The sequence below is a fragment of the Balaenoptera borealis genome (assembly GCF_965194805.1).
Source record: "Balaenoptera borealis genome assembly, chromosome: 14".
Lineage (NCBI taxonomy): Eukaryota > Metazoa > Chordata > Mammalia > Artiodactyla > Balaenopteridae > Balaenoptera > Balaenoptera borealis.
In genome coordinates, this window is record NC_138875.1 from 56,403,766 (window position 1) to 56,420,560 (window position 16,795).

At 42.8% G+C, this 16,795-nt stretch overlaps 1 protein-coding gene across 1 annotated transcript; it reads left to right on the forward strand.

The window, feature by feature from the left end:
• The first annotated feature begins 1,080 nt into the window (after positions 1-1,080).
• Positions 1,081-15,755, forward strand: LOC309610560 (myosin regulatory light chain 12B). Its single transcript, XM_082353619.1, has 4 exons — positions 1,081-1,436; positions 10,530-10,725; positions 14,232-14,393; positions 15,264-15,755. Exons 2-4 carry the CDS (start codon positions 10,545-10,547, stop codon positions 15,434-15,436), a joined length of 516 nt encoding a protein of 171 aa, XP_082209745.1. The 5' UTR covers positions 1,081-1,436; positions 10,530-10,544; the 3' UTR covers positions 15,437-15,755.
• Positions 15,756-16,795: the final 1,040 nt, after the last annotated feature.

Genomic DNA, 16,795 nt, shown 5'->3' on the forward strand with positions numbered 1-16,795 from the left:
TAAATTATTGGACCAAAGGGCACACTGCAGCTAAGGAAAAGAGTAAATATTTTAGAACCAGATATGACTTCTCAGCAATTGGTTTCAAACTCTTGAGAAAATGCATTCAGTTAAGGACCTTGGGGCAGTGCTAACTCCGAGGAGGACCACGGTATCAGCATCACCTGGGGCTTATTAGGAATGCAGATTCTTGCCCCACCCTCGACCTACTGAATCTGAATACCTGGGGCTGGGCTCCAGAATCTTTTACGAAGCCCCCAGGTTTTTCTTATTGGTGCCACTGTTTAAGAACTACTGCTATAGAGTGTTGAACACATGGTTCCTACCATCTAGGAATTCCTGATCAAAGATATCTAGATTTCTCATCAAACTTTTCCAGAATATAAAAGACTGGATTATTCGTTCATCTCCCTGCATCCCGCACACGTTCAGGCAATCACAAGTGCTCAACGAAGGTTTGCTACTAAGTTGACTATCTTCCATTATCCGGAAATAGTAGTATCTATCTGTAATATTCCAAGGTGAGGGAACTTGAAGGTTATAGGCACAAACAATATCTAGAACAAAAACTGAATTATGTAGCTTCGTGGTTTCTTTTGTTTTGACCAAGAGCATTATATAATGTGTGCGCGTTTGTGTGTGTGTGTAAATCTGCGTTGTCTTTAACGAACCAAAGGAAAGCAAATAACTTGAATAAAGCTTTCCTGTGGTTGAAAGGGGAAACCGTCACCAGCCGTGGCCTGGTAAGGGCGTAAACCTGATAATCTGAGGGGTAAAACAGGAGGGGCAGGGGTAAATGATAGAACTCGGTCTGGGCGTGCAGTCTGTAAAGCAGGCGGAGACGGCCCGGCCGCAGCCCTCTTACCTTCCCCAGTGTGGCGCGGGACGGAACCTAAAAAATTGCTCGTTTTATCTGAAGTTCAAGTGTAACCAGGCGAGGTCTACTTTCATCTGCTAACTCGGGCAGCCCTGGGTGGGCGGCGCCCGGAGACCCCCAAGCCTCGAGGGCTCGCGCCCGCCCAGCCGGGTCAAATTCCAGGCCGGCCCCGAGCCGGCCCGGGAATGCGGAAGGGCCGCGAGACACGCCGCGAGCGGCAGGGGAGGAGAGCGGGCTGCGGCGCCCCGGCCGCGCTGCGCCTGCCTCAGACCGCACGGCCCGAGAAACACCACGAAAACCCAGGCCGTGGTCGTCGGCCCCAGCCCCGCGCCGGGGTGGACAAGGTGGACTCGGCCTCCAGCGGAGCGAGAACCGCGGCGCATCCCCCCGCCCGGAGTTGGATCCCGCCGCGACTTCCGGTGCGACTTCCGGTCCGCCTCCCGAGGCAGGAAGTGCTGGTGCCGCCGCTCTAGCGCTGCACCCTAGCCGCAGCCCCGGGTTCTTCGCCTCGTTCGTCTCGAGCAGGCAGTCCGGCTTCTGGTGCTGGTGTCCGGCAGCGGTGAGTGGCGTTCGCCCCCCGCGCGCGACACGCCTGGGGCCGCCCCGGTGCTCCGCCCCTCCGACCGCTCGCTGCCGCCAGACCCCGGCTACCGTGCCGGCCGGCCGGCGGGCGGGCGGGCGAGGCGGGGGCTGCGGGACCTGTCGGTGGGGCAGGGAGGGTCGGCGAGGAGGTCCGGCCGCGGCCAGCCCGGGCCTGGACGTCGAGGGTACGGGAGGCTGGGGCGGATGGAACTGGGCTGGGGAACCGCCCTGCTGGCCGAGTCGGCCTGTCCCCTGCGCTGCGTCACCCGACGGCTTCACACACCTGGCGCCTCGGCGGCCGCAGCCCCGCTCCCCGCCGGCCCGGTCGGTGGGTTTGGGTGTCTGCTTCGCCCACAGGACTGGATGCTTTGGGGGCACAGGGGTCCGCTGGTGCGTGGTTCTTGCCCGGAGCGCCGAGTTGGTACCGGCTAAATGTAACGATTTCCGTAGGAGTTGTGACTCTTCGCAGCACCTTGCATCTTGTAAAGATTTACTTCATTCGTGCTGACTGAAGAAGAGGACAAATAGCAAAAATCAGGAAAGGTTTCTGAAAAAGAGAATCGTGACCTCATTGAAGGCCTTGGACTTAGCCCTGGTGGGGAGAACTTAGTATTTCTGGCTGTATCTGTGGTAGGAGGTAACAAGACCAAAAGCTCAAAAGGTGTGAATTGTGTCGTGTGAAAAGGAGACGATGGGGAGACCAGCCCGAACGGAACAGAACTGTAATGAATAATAGTTGGAAATAGATCAGTGGGGCTTTTTCACGGATGTCGTGCAAACTTGATGAGAAATGAAAGATTATGTAAGAGGCATTCGGGAGTCATTTTGGATTCTTCACTAAGGGAGTGAGATGAAGAAAGGGGTGTTTAGAGGATTAGTTTGGCAGCCTTGGTTTCGGACGGATTTGCAATGGTCCTTTGGTAAGAAAAGAATTGTGGCATTTTAGAATTCAAAAGAAACTTATAGGCTATCTTTCGTTTTATAATTGAAACCCAGCAAGGTGAGATAATTTGCCCAAGGTCACTTGAGGCGTTCACCTGCTGCCACCCATTTTCTCTGAGCGTTAGATGGACGTTCCTCATGGTTAAGTGCACGGCTTCTTGTTTGTTCTGGCTCTGTTGAATAAAACAGCTTCTGTGATGACCTACTCGATACTCGTTTATGCTTTAATGAGACTCAGTGTGGACAAGAGGAACTGCAACTTCCGAAGGACAGGTCCCAGGTGAGGAGGGTTGCTGGGCTTAGGAAAGATAAAAGGACTGGGATCCCCTAAATGGAGCCGGTTGTCCCTCTCCCAAGATTCGAAGACAGCATATATCTAGGGATGATTTTCATTGCCGGCAGCTTTGGGGTCTTCCTTCCTCGTTCCGCACTTTAGATGTGGTGGGTTTGCTTCTCACCCCCAACCAGCTCTCCTCATTTTCATGGTGGAGAAATTCTGCCGCCCGCCTACATGCAGGATGTTAGGAGCTAGTGGTGCAAGCTCTGGGCTAGACTTCCTGAGTATGATCCTGCATCTAAGCTCTACCTTTTTCTAGCTGTGGCTGCAGACAGATTATTTATTCTCTTTGCCCTAATTTTTCATCTGAGAAATGGGGATAATAACAGTGCCTATGTAATAAGTTGTTGTGAGAATTACATATGTTAATACATATGAAATGCTTAGACCAGTGCCTAGCACATATTTAACACTCTTATTAGTACTCTTTGTTCCAGGTACTTTTTGTTATGGATTTCTTGCGGAGAGTCCAGTGGAGTTTATGCTGAACCATGGGTAGACCATAGAGAAAAGCCATATTTTGGGGAGTCATCTCCAGGGGGTGATGGGAATGTTGAAGAAGGGGTGACTCTGTTGCACTTAAAAGAGGAACTCACAGAACTTGGAGAGAAATCGAATAGAAGGAATTAAAATTTGCTAACCAGGAACAGAAAATTTCCCTACCCAGTGCAAACTTGGCTGTGGCCCCTTTTGAGGTTTTAAAAATTCTTTGGCTATAGTTCTGAAATAAAGGCATTGCCCTATTAAATATTAAAGACGCCAAGGAAACACAACGGCTTTATTAGTTTTCTATAGCTATATAACAAATTATCCCCAAACTTAGCACCTTAAGAAAACAATAAAGAGCTTCTGAGGGTCAGGAATTCCAGGGCAGCTTGGCTGGGCAGCTCTGGTTCTGGCTCAGGATCTCCTGGAGTTGCAATCCGGATGTCAGCTGGGTTTGCAGTCATTTGAAGGAGGATCAACCTCCAAGATGGCTGACTCACCTGGCTGGCAAGTTGGTGCTGGCTGTTGGTAGGAGGCCTCAGTTCCCTGCCACATGGACCTCTCCGTGGGGTTGTGTAGTACCCTGTAGACCTGGTGCCGGCTTTCCCCAGATTGAGTGATCTGAGAGAGAGCATGGTAGAACCTGCAACATCTACAATATTATGACAAAGTCGCACTCCATCATTTTCACAATATCCTATTAGTTATGAAGGGTGGCAGAATATGCCACCCCAAGATATGCCACTTTGGCATGAAGATTATTTTGAGCTGAAGGCAATTGAGAAGAAGCAGACACAAGAAAGCCTCTTTGCCCTCCACCAATGTGCCTAAAAGCAGGACACAAATTTACAAAGGTGTTCTTCTTTCCCTCTCTACCAGGCAGGACAAAGGTTACTCTCTGGAGACAACTTTAGACTCTTAATAGAGAAGGCCGTGACTTAAATCTACAAGAGAAGCCTTACCCTTGTTTATACTGTGCTTTTAACCTTCTATACCTAGCCTCTCCCCTGCACACATGCCTTTCTTCTTTTGGCTTCAGCTGAAGATGATATTTAAGCCAGAGTTCTAAGCCACCTCTGAGAGTTGGATTTTCCCTGGGTATCTCCCCATGTATACATGAGGTATACATGTTAATAAACGTGTGTTTGTTTTTCTGTTATTAATCTGTTATTACAAGGCATCAGCCAAGAACTCAGAACCACGGTCAGTGCCTTCTAAGTGTTTAACTCAGTGGTTCTCAACTGTCACTGTATATTGGAATCACCTGCTGCATTTTAAAAATACAGATTCATAGACTTCACCTGTAGACATTCAGTTTCAGGTGTACTAGACCAGGACCTGGACATCACTTTTTAAAAACTTCCAAGATGGGACTTTCCCTGGTAGTCCAGTGGTTAAGACTTCGCCTTCCAATGCAAGGGGTGTGGGTTCAATCCCTCGTCAGGTAGCTAAGATCCCACATGCCTCCTGTCCAAAAAACATAAAAAACAGAAGCAATATTGTAACAAAGACTTAAAAAAATAAAAAAACTTCCAAGATGATTCTAATGTGCAGCCAAGATTGAAACCAGAGGTTAACTTCTTGTGAGAGCCATATTTACCCGCCACGTGGTAGCGGCACCTAGCTGACTTAGATGCTTCATAGGTAGCTAATAGAATATGCTCCATGAGCATCTTTTCCAGGCTTCCAATAAAGCCATATAGGCTGGATGAAGTTCACAAGCAGTTTCTGCTTATTAATGATTATAGTGCCCATGTTTTGATTTGCACATCAGTATAGCAGGTGATTTTGCAGAAATTTAGATTATGACCTAAATATGTTGACGCCACAGCCACCTATAATACCAGTATTCCTATATCCCTGCCCTTCTTTAACCTCTAAAAATACTACATATAACCTATAGTTCACTCTGTATCAGAAATTTACAAAAATAATGAAATAAAAATTTTGAAGAGGAAGTCAGACTTTTGTTTATTCCCATTAAGGCTTATTCATTGCCTTATATGCTATGTTCTAAATGGATATTTTTTGTAACTAAGGATGGGGTTTGGTGGGTTTTTTTCCTTTAATATTTATACGTCAAGTAGTAATTTCACAGTCATAGGTAAAGATTTCAAGCCTTTACCTACCATGTCAAACCAAAACCATGACTGATAGGAAGTACTGCCATTTGATAAACGCAAAACCAGGGCTGCAACATTGCACGGTTGCAGGGAGGGCCATTCATATCTTATTCTCTTCCCATTCCACTGTGCACTTCTAGTCTATACATTGGCTTCCCCAGCATAGTTTGAATTTATTTGAAAACTCAGTTTCACTAGGAATTAAATATAGAGGAAAGTAGCTGCTCAGAAATCAGTGTTGGACTATATTGGTAAGTACTGAAAGTTTAAGAAATTTTTTGTGGTAAAAAAAATAACTAGCAGAATTGTATGAGGTAAAAAATATATAGGTAAAATCACCTTTAACAAATGGGGTTGAATTCTAGCTCTGCCACCAGGTGACCTTGGGCAAGTTGTTTAACATATTTTGATATTCAGTTCATCCATGTGTAAAGCAGGCGTGTTGAATTTAGTGCCCCCGAGTACCTAGCATAGGAGTCACTCAGCAAATGGTAGTAACCATAAGTTGAGTAGACTTTTAATTCTCTCTGGTCCTAAGCACTTGGGTGCTAGAAAAATAGCGAGAACAAATACATGAGTTAAACTGCATGGTGCCTTGGGCATATACTAGTACCAATAGTTTGGTGTTGCTGAAGGAAAAGTACAAAGCAGAGAATGGCTAGAGATGAGGCTGAAAGGTCATTCTAGGCAGGGAAAGGTGTGCCATGCTCAAGAACTTGTACTTTGGCCTATAGGCAGTGGAGAGCCGACGATTTCTCAAAAGGGAATGATGTGGTCATATTCATGTTTTACACACCTCTGGCTGGAAGATGAAGGATAGTCTAGAGGGGACAAAAAAGCAAGGAGGTTGGTTAGTTGGCCAACGAAATATTCTACACAAAGAGGTGATGAGGGCCCAGCATAGGGTGGTGGCAGAAGAATGAGGAAGATGAGCAAATCTGATGAATATTTAAGAGGCAGGCTTGGTTCATCAGTGAGAGGGATGAGTCGGGGATGACTTGCACATTTCTGGCTTGGTGAGGGCGTAAACGATGGTGCCATTAACTGACAGGAAACAGAAAGTTGAGCAAGCTTAGGAGGGGAAGATAATGAATTCTGTTTCTAACACGTTGATTCTGAATGTCTGGGATATCAAAATGGGTGCCTTTCACAAGCACAATTGGCTGTTTGATTGCACAGCTCAAGGGAAGGGTCAGCCCTGAGGATACAGACGTGGGAGTCATAGGTGTTGTCAGAACAGTGAGAGCCGATTAGATCATCCAAGGAACACAGAGTGAAAAGAATTTAATAAGCCATGGACTGTGAGAATACTCGGAAACGTGAATATTTAAGTGAGTGGAGAAGATAAGAGCCTAACAAGAAAATGGAGGAGGACCAGGCATAGAAACAGAACTGAGAGGAGGTTGGTGTCACCAAGTCAAATACAGCATTTCACTGAAGCTAAATGTGATCTTCAGGAGTCTCCCTTGTTAGAGTGTAAAGGCTTAAAGGCTGGGAACCTTGGGCTCTTGTTCCATTTGGGACAGTTCATTTCTACTGTTACAGTTCATCAAGGCCAAGAGTTGTTGAGGCCCGAAGAGAAGAGGGATAAAATGGTGTCAAATATAGCAGAATGGTCCAAGGAGACTTAGACCAGATTTGGCAATTGGAAAGCACTTGCAAATAGAGAAGAGAAAGCCAGATTGTGATGAGTGGGAAGTGAGAAAGTGGAGAAAGCCAAGATATTTATCTCAGAAGGTAAGGACAGAGAGGGTGGTAGTTTCTTTGGGGGCCAGAGTTCTCTTTAGGTTGACTGTTTTGCTACAACCTTGCCTCACTTTTCAGCTGAGGTTTTATTATCAGTTGATATTTTATGTGTGTACTTTGTATATTTATGAACAAATGTGCACTGGTTTTAAATGAAGTACACAGGAAACATAAACTTTTTTTCTTTTTAAAGAGATCATGGTGTCATTTCATTGAGCCATACCTGCTCTGTAACAGGTTTTGAATGGGGGCTCAAACTTGCTCACAGTATAATGGCTTTTCTAGCCTTATTGGGTTACCTCCTCATTCTCTCTCACAGGCATTTTCCGTAATAAAGATCCTTGCGTGTGCAATCCCTTCTTGGCATCAGCTTCTTGGAGAACTCCAACTAAGCTTCAAAAATGTTTAAATATAATATACTTTTGGGTTAGCTGTAGCGTTAGCATGAAACAATTGATTATTTTTTAAAAATAAAGATTTTCTCTTCGGGAGGTTTTTCTAAATGACTCTATTGCAAACATAGTTTGCTGATACTGAGGGAGAGAACTAATTCTTGGCTTCAGATCTACTGTCTTTTATATCTTTTGAATCTTGAAGAAATAGAATCATAGAATTTTTAGCATGAGAAAGAATTTTAATCCAACAGTTTTGGAATGTGAGGAAGAATTAAAGCAGAGTCAAGTGCCTTGCTAGTGGACCACATTCTGTCTCCGATTTAACCTTCAATATAACTAAGGTCACATGACTAGCTAGTTACAGGAAGGAGAAGAAATTAACATTTACTCAGGCCATGTGTGCTGGGAGGGGAAGGAGTTGAAATGTTAAAGTAAGGACTCTAAGGCTGATGTGCTTCAAAACTGCAAACAAACTAAAACAATGTAGGTTAAAAGTCCAAGACCGGAAGTCCCGGAGACCCAGGTCCAGAATTCCCTTGCCCAGCCGCTGCCCTCACCAGTCATCTGCTTTCACACTGCGAGGCTGCAGAGTTAGAGAACAGTCTCCAAGGCCACCCTCATTTCCGACACCAATTCCAAGTTTCGTTCCCCAAGACGACCCTCAGGTTCAGTAATTCGCTAGGACTTACAGAACTCACTGAAAGCTGTTACACCTATGGTTATGGTTTACTACAGTAAAAGGATTCAGATTAAAGTCAACCAAGGGAAGAGACTCGTGGTATAGAGTCCAGGAGAATTCCAAATGCTTAGCTTCCAGTGGTCCTTTCCATGGGCAGTGTTGACCTCTCCTGGCAGCAAGGCGTGACGGTGAGCATGGACTATGGCCTGCCAGAGAGCTCGCTTGACCCTTCATAGCCATAGTTTTTACTGCAGCTCTGTCCCCTAGATACTGTCCCCACTCCTAGGCTGACTTCAGTCTCCAGTTCCTCTAGAGGCCAAGCTGATTAACACCTGACCCAGAGCCCCCATGATAAATCACATTGTTAGACTATCTGGTGTGACCCAAGACCCTAGATATACCAGGCAGAACATTCTAAGGGCTTAGAGATTACCTCCCAGGAGCTGAGGACAGAGGCCAGACCTCTCTTTGGGCAAAATTAAATTCTTTACTACACAAGGGCCATTGATTTTTTTTTTTTTTTTAACCTAGGTAGTACCTACCTCATAGGGCAGTTGTGAACATTGAATAAGACAGTGGAGCAAAAAATTATAATGGTGTCCATGGGTTTTCAAGAAATGGTGAAGCTGAGATTCAGACTCAAGATTTTTCCGATTCCAAAGCCAGGAGTATTTTTGTGTTGTATTTATTTACATCATTTAAAACTGCAAACAAAAATGGAATGAGAAGGGAGTTCCCTGGTGGTCCAGTGGTTAGGACTCAGAGCTTTCACAGCCAGGGCCCGGGTTCAGTCCCTGGTTGGGAAACTAAGATCCTGCAAGCCACGTGATGGGCCAAAAAAAATGGAATGAGAAGTGTCCATTCTATTTGACATTCAAAACATTGGTGGCTTTCAGTAGAGTATCAGGGGCTACCGCTAAAGGTGTATTACAGAGAATTGAGGAGTGATTGGGAAGATGAGAAAATGGAGAGAGTTGAGTAGTAGAATACTATTCTAAAAGTTTTGTCAAGGGAAAGGGGAAATGAGGATGTAGCTAGAAGGGATACAAGACTAAAGATACATTTTGATGGTTTTTTTTTAAAAATATTTATTTATTTTGGCTGCACTGGGTCTTAGTTGTGGCATGTGGGATATTTAGTTGTGGCACGTGGGATCTTTAGTTGCAGCATACGGATTTCTTAGTTGCGGCATGCATGTGGGATCTAGTTCCCTGACCAGGGATGGAACCTGGGCCCTCTGCATTGGGAGTGCAGAGTCTTATCCACTGGACCACCACGGAAGCTCCATTGATGTTTTTTTTTAAATGAGAGCCTTTTGAGCATGTACCTTATAGTAACTATACTAGTCTCTTTGCATATGTTATCTCATTTAATTCTCACTTGCATTAGAGTAGGTATTGTGTTTTGCTGTAAAACTGAGGGTCGAGTGAGGTTCCCTGGTTTTCAGACCATTTTTTGGAAAAAACCAAAGCTCAGAGAGGTTATGCAATATTGGTAGTAAAATGAAGTTAAAAAGTGTACCTACTGCATAGGATTGTTGTGAGGGTTAAATGGGACAATCCTTGTGAAAGTAAGATGTCCGCTTTGGAGCCTTTCTCTTTAGAGGAGCCCCCTGCCCTCATAACAGTGCTTGGCACGTAGTAGCACTCGGTAAATGCGATCTATTGCTACGTGCTTTAAAACTCATTCACATTTAATAAAAATGAGGTTCATGAAATTTGGGGTGAAACCACATCAGTAATTTTTTTTTTTTTATATAAATTTATTTATTTTATTTATTTTTATTTTTGGCTGCATTGTGTCTTTGTTGCTGTGCACAGGCTTTCTCTAGTTGTGGCGAGCGGGGGCTACTCTTGGTTGCGGTGCACGGGCTTCTCACTGCAGTGGCTTCTCTTGTTGCAGAGCACAGGCTCTAGGCGCGCGGGCTTCAGTAGTTGTGGCTCGCGGGCTCAGTAGTTGTGGCTCATGGGCTCAGTAGTTGTGGCTCACGGGCTCTAGAGCGCAGGCTCAGTAGTTGTGGCGCACGGGCTTAGTTGCTCCGAGGCATGTGGGATCTTCCCAGACCAGGGTTTGAACCCGTGTCCCCTGCGTTGGCAGGCGGATTCCCAACCACTGCGTCACCAAGGAAGCCCCACATCAGTAACTTCTATTCTGTTTCTTCAAAACTGCTTTTGTCCTAGCTGTTTAATTGTGACATTGGAAATAAAGTTTATATGTATATTCCCACCCAAATAAAGTAATAATTCTACAATACATTGAAGTATTTTTACTCACTAATTTTAGGTGTTGTGAGTTCTTTTTTTTTTGCTTTATGATTTTATGCATTGTGTTTTGCTTTATGTTCTTTTCTTTTTAACTCTAGGATTAAACCGCCACCATGTCTAGCAAAAAGGCAAAGACCAAGACCAAGAAGCGCCCCCAGCGCGCAACCTCCAACGTGTTCGCCATGTTTGACCAGTCACAGATTCAGGAGTTTAAGGAGGCCTTCAACATGATCGATCAGAATAGAGATGGTTTCATCGACAAGGAAGACTTGCATGATATGCTTGCTTCTCTAGGTAGACTTTTATGTTCTTAATATTCCTGCTTCCCCAAAATAATTAGCGTTTTATGAATTATTTTTTGTGTGATGTACAGATATTAATCTCCTGGTCTCAAAGGCCTCTTGAGAGATGTTGGGTGGGAGGCACCACACTGAGGCTTGGCCCGTCTCAAGAGGATACGCCTTCAGGGGTAGGGGCCTGGCTGCCACTGTGGCTAGGCAGGCTTCTGTTCCTGTTCGCTAAATATGATAGGTCTACAAGGTGAAAAGCCAGGGCATGACTAGGCGGCAAGATGCCAGAATCTTAAACAAGAAGTATGGACGATAATATAATGTACTAAGTAATAAATGTTGAGGACAGGTTATATGACAGAGGTGACAGTCATAAGTGATAACAACCATCTCAGGGAGGAAGGGCAGTGCTCCTAAAAAAAGGGAACACAGGGAAGGGGGCTTCCACAATTTATATATTTTTTTTATAGTTAAAGAAAAGAAAATGTAAAGATAGAAGATTTATCGATTTATTTTTACACATTATTTAGCTATAGTTGATTTACAATATTGTGTTAGTTTCAGGTGTACAGATTCAGATTATTTTCCACTGTAGATTATTACAAGCTACTGAGTATAGTTCCTTGTGCTATACAGTAAATCCTGTTGTTTATCTATTTTTTGTATAGTGGTATGTATCTATTAATCCCAGACCCCTAATTTATCCCTCCCCCCACACCTTTCCCCTTTGGTAACCATAAGTTTGTTTTCTATGTCTGTGAGTCTGTTTCTGTTTTGTAAATAAGTTGATTTGTAATTTTTTTTTAGATTCCACATACAAGTGATAATCATATAACATTTGTCTTTGCCTGCCTGACTTACTTCACTTAGTATGATAATCTCTAGGCCCATCCATGTTGCTGCAAATGGCAATATTTCATTTAAAGATAACAAGATTTAAAGGAAACATAAACTGCCCTTTGTCATTCTGGCTATGTCGGTGTTAATTTACTATTCCTTATATGATTTTGTTGTTTTGATCTTAAGGAAGGAGGACAAAGTCCTCCACGTCCTGCCTGAGTTGGCAGTGATTTTACAGTTGGAAAAAAAGAGTATCAAGTCAGCGGGTTCTTGATAGGCCAGAATGACGGGCAGGGAAGGGGCACAGGTCAAGGATGGCCCACAGTTAGGCTCTGCACTCGAACATTTCTGTGTCTGACCATGAGCCAGAAAGGGCAGTTCAAGGGCCAGACGACAAAGAGAGAGAAGTTGTTACTTTTTTCTTTTTAGTAACCACATGATTTTGTTCCTCTCCTTTATTTTTATTTTTTTCTCCTAGCATGTTATTTTGAAATTTTTTAAGCCTATAAAAAGTTGAAAGAACGGTATAATGAACACGCATCCATCCTTTACCGGGATTCACGAGCTGTTAACATTTTGCAACATTGCCTTTATTCAGAGTGAGAGTTGAGTCAAGATACTGATCTGACTTGTTGACTTGCAGGTGGGGTGGATCCCAGTGTTTTCCACACTCTGAATAGCTAAGTACTAAGTGTCCTTTGGGGAGCAGGTCACTACTGAAGAAGGCCGCCAAGGAGAATTGAGGGCCTGAGTTGTATTACAAAGATCGAACACTAAAGCCTGTCCCCTGGTCCTAGTAGATGCTCAGTTAATTTTTGTTGGATGAATGAGTGATGGTAGAGTAAGAGACTGACTTTGGGGACTTCCATTTTGGGGAATGCCATGCCTTTAGAGATACATATTTACCTTTTAAATCAACAAATTATATTAGATGCCTTGAATGGGTCCATAGGTGCTTAGCCTAAGCCAATTCATTTTAAATCCCTGTGTCTTTTTCATACCCATGTTCTCTTGACACCTTTGGGTTACACTTTTTACCCCCAAAAATTGCTGCAAGAGAGTCGGGTTAAATCTGGAGGTAGAAAAGTAGTTCCTTTTTAGCTACTTTCACTTACTCGAAGAATCTTGAAATTAATTTTGGGCTCATTTTGTATCGATATGTAGAATAGGTATAATGAGTGAAGGTTGTAATGCAGTAAGACAGATGCCAACTTGGCACTTAAATTTCACCCAAATTCCTGGGAGTAAAACTTACATATGAACCATAATTCTAGATTTGACTGTCATTAGCACTTAGTTGGGTATAATAGTGAGATGCTGACATAGATGCTCTTTTCATGGAGAATCATACAAACTTAATGTTCGAAGGGACCTTCCAGATACCAAGTTTAACTAGTCCATTTTATAGATAAAAAGTAAGCCCTAGACAATTTCCACCTTGTCCCAGGGCACACAGTCAGTGGCGGAACTGGGATTCAAACCCACTATTCCAGACCCTTCGTTCAGTGCTGCTTTTCTGCACCATGTGGACCTCACAAATGCCAGGACAAAGAGAAGCCTTTGTTACTCCCACCATATGTGGCCATTCCAGGGGAACTTCGAGGGGAGGGTCAGGGGAGTTCCCTCACCACCATACCAGAAGAGGGACAAGTGTCCTTGGTTGGAACTGAGATTAAGATTTCCCATCATGAACAATACTAAACAAGACTATATTTCAGCAACACAAGTAAACAACATCTGGGGATATGTCTGACAACCAAATAGAACATAACATTGTTTAAAATGAGCTCCCAGGGGCTTCCCTGGCAGCGCAGTGGTTAAGAATCCTCCTGCCAGTGCAGGGGACACGGGTTCGAGCCCTGGTCTGGGAAGATCCCACATGCCGCGGAGCAACTAAGCCCATGCACCACAACTACTGAGCCTGCGCTCTAGAGCCCGCATGCCACAACTACTGAAGCCCGCGTGCCTAGAGCCTGTGCTCCGCAACAAGAGAAGCCACTGCAGTGAGAAGCCAGCACACCGCAACGAAGAGTACCCCCCGCTCGCCGCAACTAGAGAAAGCCCGCGTGCAGCAACGAAGACCCAATGCAGCCATAAATAAATAATAAATAGATCAATTAATTAATTAATTAATTTTAAATAGTAAATAAATAAAATGAGCTCCCAGTTTTAAACCAACCTAATAGTTTCAGCTTAAATGACCAACTTATAAATAAATTTTTTGAAGCATACCAATTATAGGCAACTGTACCACAGTTAAAAATATGAATATTTAGATTTTTAAAATAACCAGTATTGAAATGCCCTGATGGGTCTTTAATGTTATCAGCATTCAAGATGTAATAATGTGGCATTACCTGGTTCATAGTTTCATGTGTTTATTTTATTTTTAATGAAAAATAGTGCAGGAAAAGTTGTAGAAAGTATCAGTGAATGGACAGTATTCAACCTAAGCCCAGAATGCATTTTATTTATGATGTAGCAAAGATTTTTTTATGTTGTTAAAAATTGTCTTTTTTAAATGTTCTTAATGTAAGTTAATAGAAAAATTAGTTTCGTGTGATGGTGATGTAACTTTTAAAAATATGTTCGGGAACATAACAATAACAGAATAATTATTTATTGAAATGAGTTCTTTGTCCTTCAGTGTTAAAATGTGCAATTTTCTAGGGAAGAATCCAACTGACGCGTACCTTGAAGCCATGATGAATGAGGCTCCAGGGCCCATAAACTTCACCATGTTCCTCACCATGTTTGGGGAGAAGCTGAATGGCACAGACCCAGAAGATGTCATCAGAAATGCTTTTGCTTGCTTTGATGAAGAAGCAACTGGTGAGCACTCTTTGTTTATGCCCAGCCTCATTCCAGACTATGTGAAACACTTTTTAGGGAATGAGAAAGATTAGTAAAAATATAAATTTTTGAAAATGAGTAGAGGGAAACTATCATTTACGATAGGACAGTCAACCAAGAATGGCTAGAACACAGGTATGTAGGTCATAAAGCTACACGGTTTGTGGTGTTAATCTTTGAATCTGGTTCTGAGCTTCCTGAAAGCCAAAGGGAGAATTGTCTTTTAAATAGTGTTTCTTAGACAATGTACTGCTTCAAGAGAATTTAAGTTTCACCAGAAAGTATAGTTAACTAACTTGAACGATTAAAATCTTCGTTTTTTTCCCTTATTATTTAAAAATGTGTGAAGAAAGCCCGGCTGGTCCGTTTTCTGACTTCACTCGTTTTCCCCTTTGCTTCTGCGTTAACCCTCTGCTCAGCCACCCGCACCGCCTCCTCACATACACCTCGCATCCTCCTTCCTGCTTCCCCCTTGCTACCTATTAAAACTGCACCGTCCTTCGTGCACGTTTGGTGTTGGCAATGCTGCCCTTTTATTCTGGGTATCTGCCTTTTTTTTTTTTTTTAATATCTCTGAAATACAAGGTATTTTTTTCTCCTCTGGAAAATACTTCAAATTAATTTTGTAAGCGTATGATCTACTAACTGACTTTTTAAATGATTTAATCGAATATTAATAAAGAACTCTAAAAATAATAGGAAAAGATAATGATATGGTTATATATTGCTTTATTTTGTTCAGGTAAATACGTATGTTCTGAAATACCTTGTAAGATTGACCTAGTTGAGAACCAAATCATTAAAGTGCCGGGAGGTGTTCACACCTCCCCTTTTTCCGCTGCCTTCCAGGCACCATTCAGGAGGATTACCTGCGAGAGCTGCTGACCACGATGGGAGATCGGTTTACGGATGAGGAAGTGGATGAGCTGTACAGAGAGGCACCTATTGACAAAAAGGGGAATTTCAATTACATTGAGTTCACGCGCATCCTTAAACATGGAGCGAAAGACAAAGATGATTGAAAAGAACTTGAGCTAAAGCTTTCCAATTACTTTGTCTTACTCTGTTTTATTTCCCAGTCACTTCCCCCGTCATAGATCTGTTGCATGCAACTTAGTTTCACAGCTTTGCCTCTTTTTCGGTGTATTTATTCTAGACCTTTCTGCCACTTAGCACTTGTATAATCAGACTGCAAATGGGGATGAGGTTGTAAATTGTATTGAGAAAAGGGATTGCGAATAAAAATCAACAAATGTGAAAGCCCAGGAAAATATATCCGGTATTTCTGGTTTTGCTGGATTTTTACATTTTTATATAATAAAAATGCTATTTTGAAATAAAGATTATGCTGACTCAAATGTAATATAATGGAAAGTTAAATAACTGGTAGTTGGGGGCAGTCCTTCTTTTAGATTTTCAAGTTCGTATAATTCAGATTCCATAGTAAAACTGATTGTTCACATGTATGGGACAGTGTTCTTCACTATAAGTTAACATCATTATACAGTAAAAACTAGTTATACCTTAGTTTCTTTCAATGCTTCTGGTAAGTCAGATGTTTAAATTATTGAATGATAAATACAGAATGTATCTGAGAAAACACTGAATGTTTTACTGATTTGAGTCTAGGAACATGAGGCAAAATTCTGAAGAAAAGAATAGTTATTATTGAACATTTACGGTGTGTAGAGCATTGCATGTAGACGATTTTCATTGACTCTTCCCAGCACCCTTGTGGGATAGAATTTTATTAGCCCTGTATTTCTAGGGGAAGAACTGAGCACCGGGGAGTTGAGTGATTGATCTGAGTCTCTGTCAGAGCTGGGACTCCAGGCCAGGGCACCCCACTCCAGAGTGTGGATTCTGGGACCACTGTGCTGTCTCTGAAAAGCCCCAAATTCATAAAAGGTCAAGATATTTCCATTACATTCTAACATAGTTTTGTAGTCATTATTGAAATTTAAAATAACTTGGGGACATTGATTGTTGGAACAGAATTTCAGAAAATTCTATCCAGGTGAAAAATAGAGGACCAAAGATTATAAGCAATATAATCTTCCAACCGCTTTCAGTTTGAAGGCGGTTCACATACTGTAGAGTGTAGACTGGATGGAAGGTCTGAAAACCATACAGACAAGACTGCTATGAGCTCGCTTAACATCCTCGAGGCCAAGCAATATGAGAAGTAGGAGAGAAAAACCTAAAAAAAGAAAGAAAAAATCCATTTAAAAAAAAAGTTTCCCAACGTTGTTCAACACCTATTCCCTCTTAAATGTGTTGTATTGATATTTTATCTCCTTAAAATCAATGCATTTACACGTTGTTTAACATTTGTGCTTCCGAGCTTGCTGTGGTAGGCAAATCCTTGCTATCAATTAATT

Excerpts from the sequence above, each read along its gene's own strand:
- LOC309610560 (XM_082353619.1), top strand. The coding sequence starts at position 10,545 with ATGTCTAGCAAAAAGGCAAAGACCAAGACCAAGAAGCGCCCCCAGCGC. Across the intron at positions 10,726-14,231 it reads TGATATGCTTGCTTCTCTAG|GGAAGAATCCAACTGACGCG; the intron begins GTAGACTTTTAT and ends GCAATTTTCTAG. Across the intron at positions 14,394-15,263 it reads CTTTGATGAAGAAGCAACTG|GCACCATTCAGGAGGATTAC; the intron begins GTGAGCACTCTT and ends GCTGCCTTCCAG.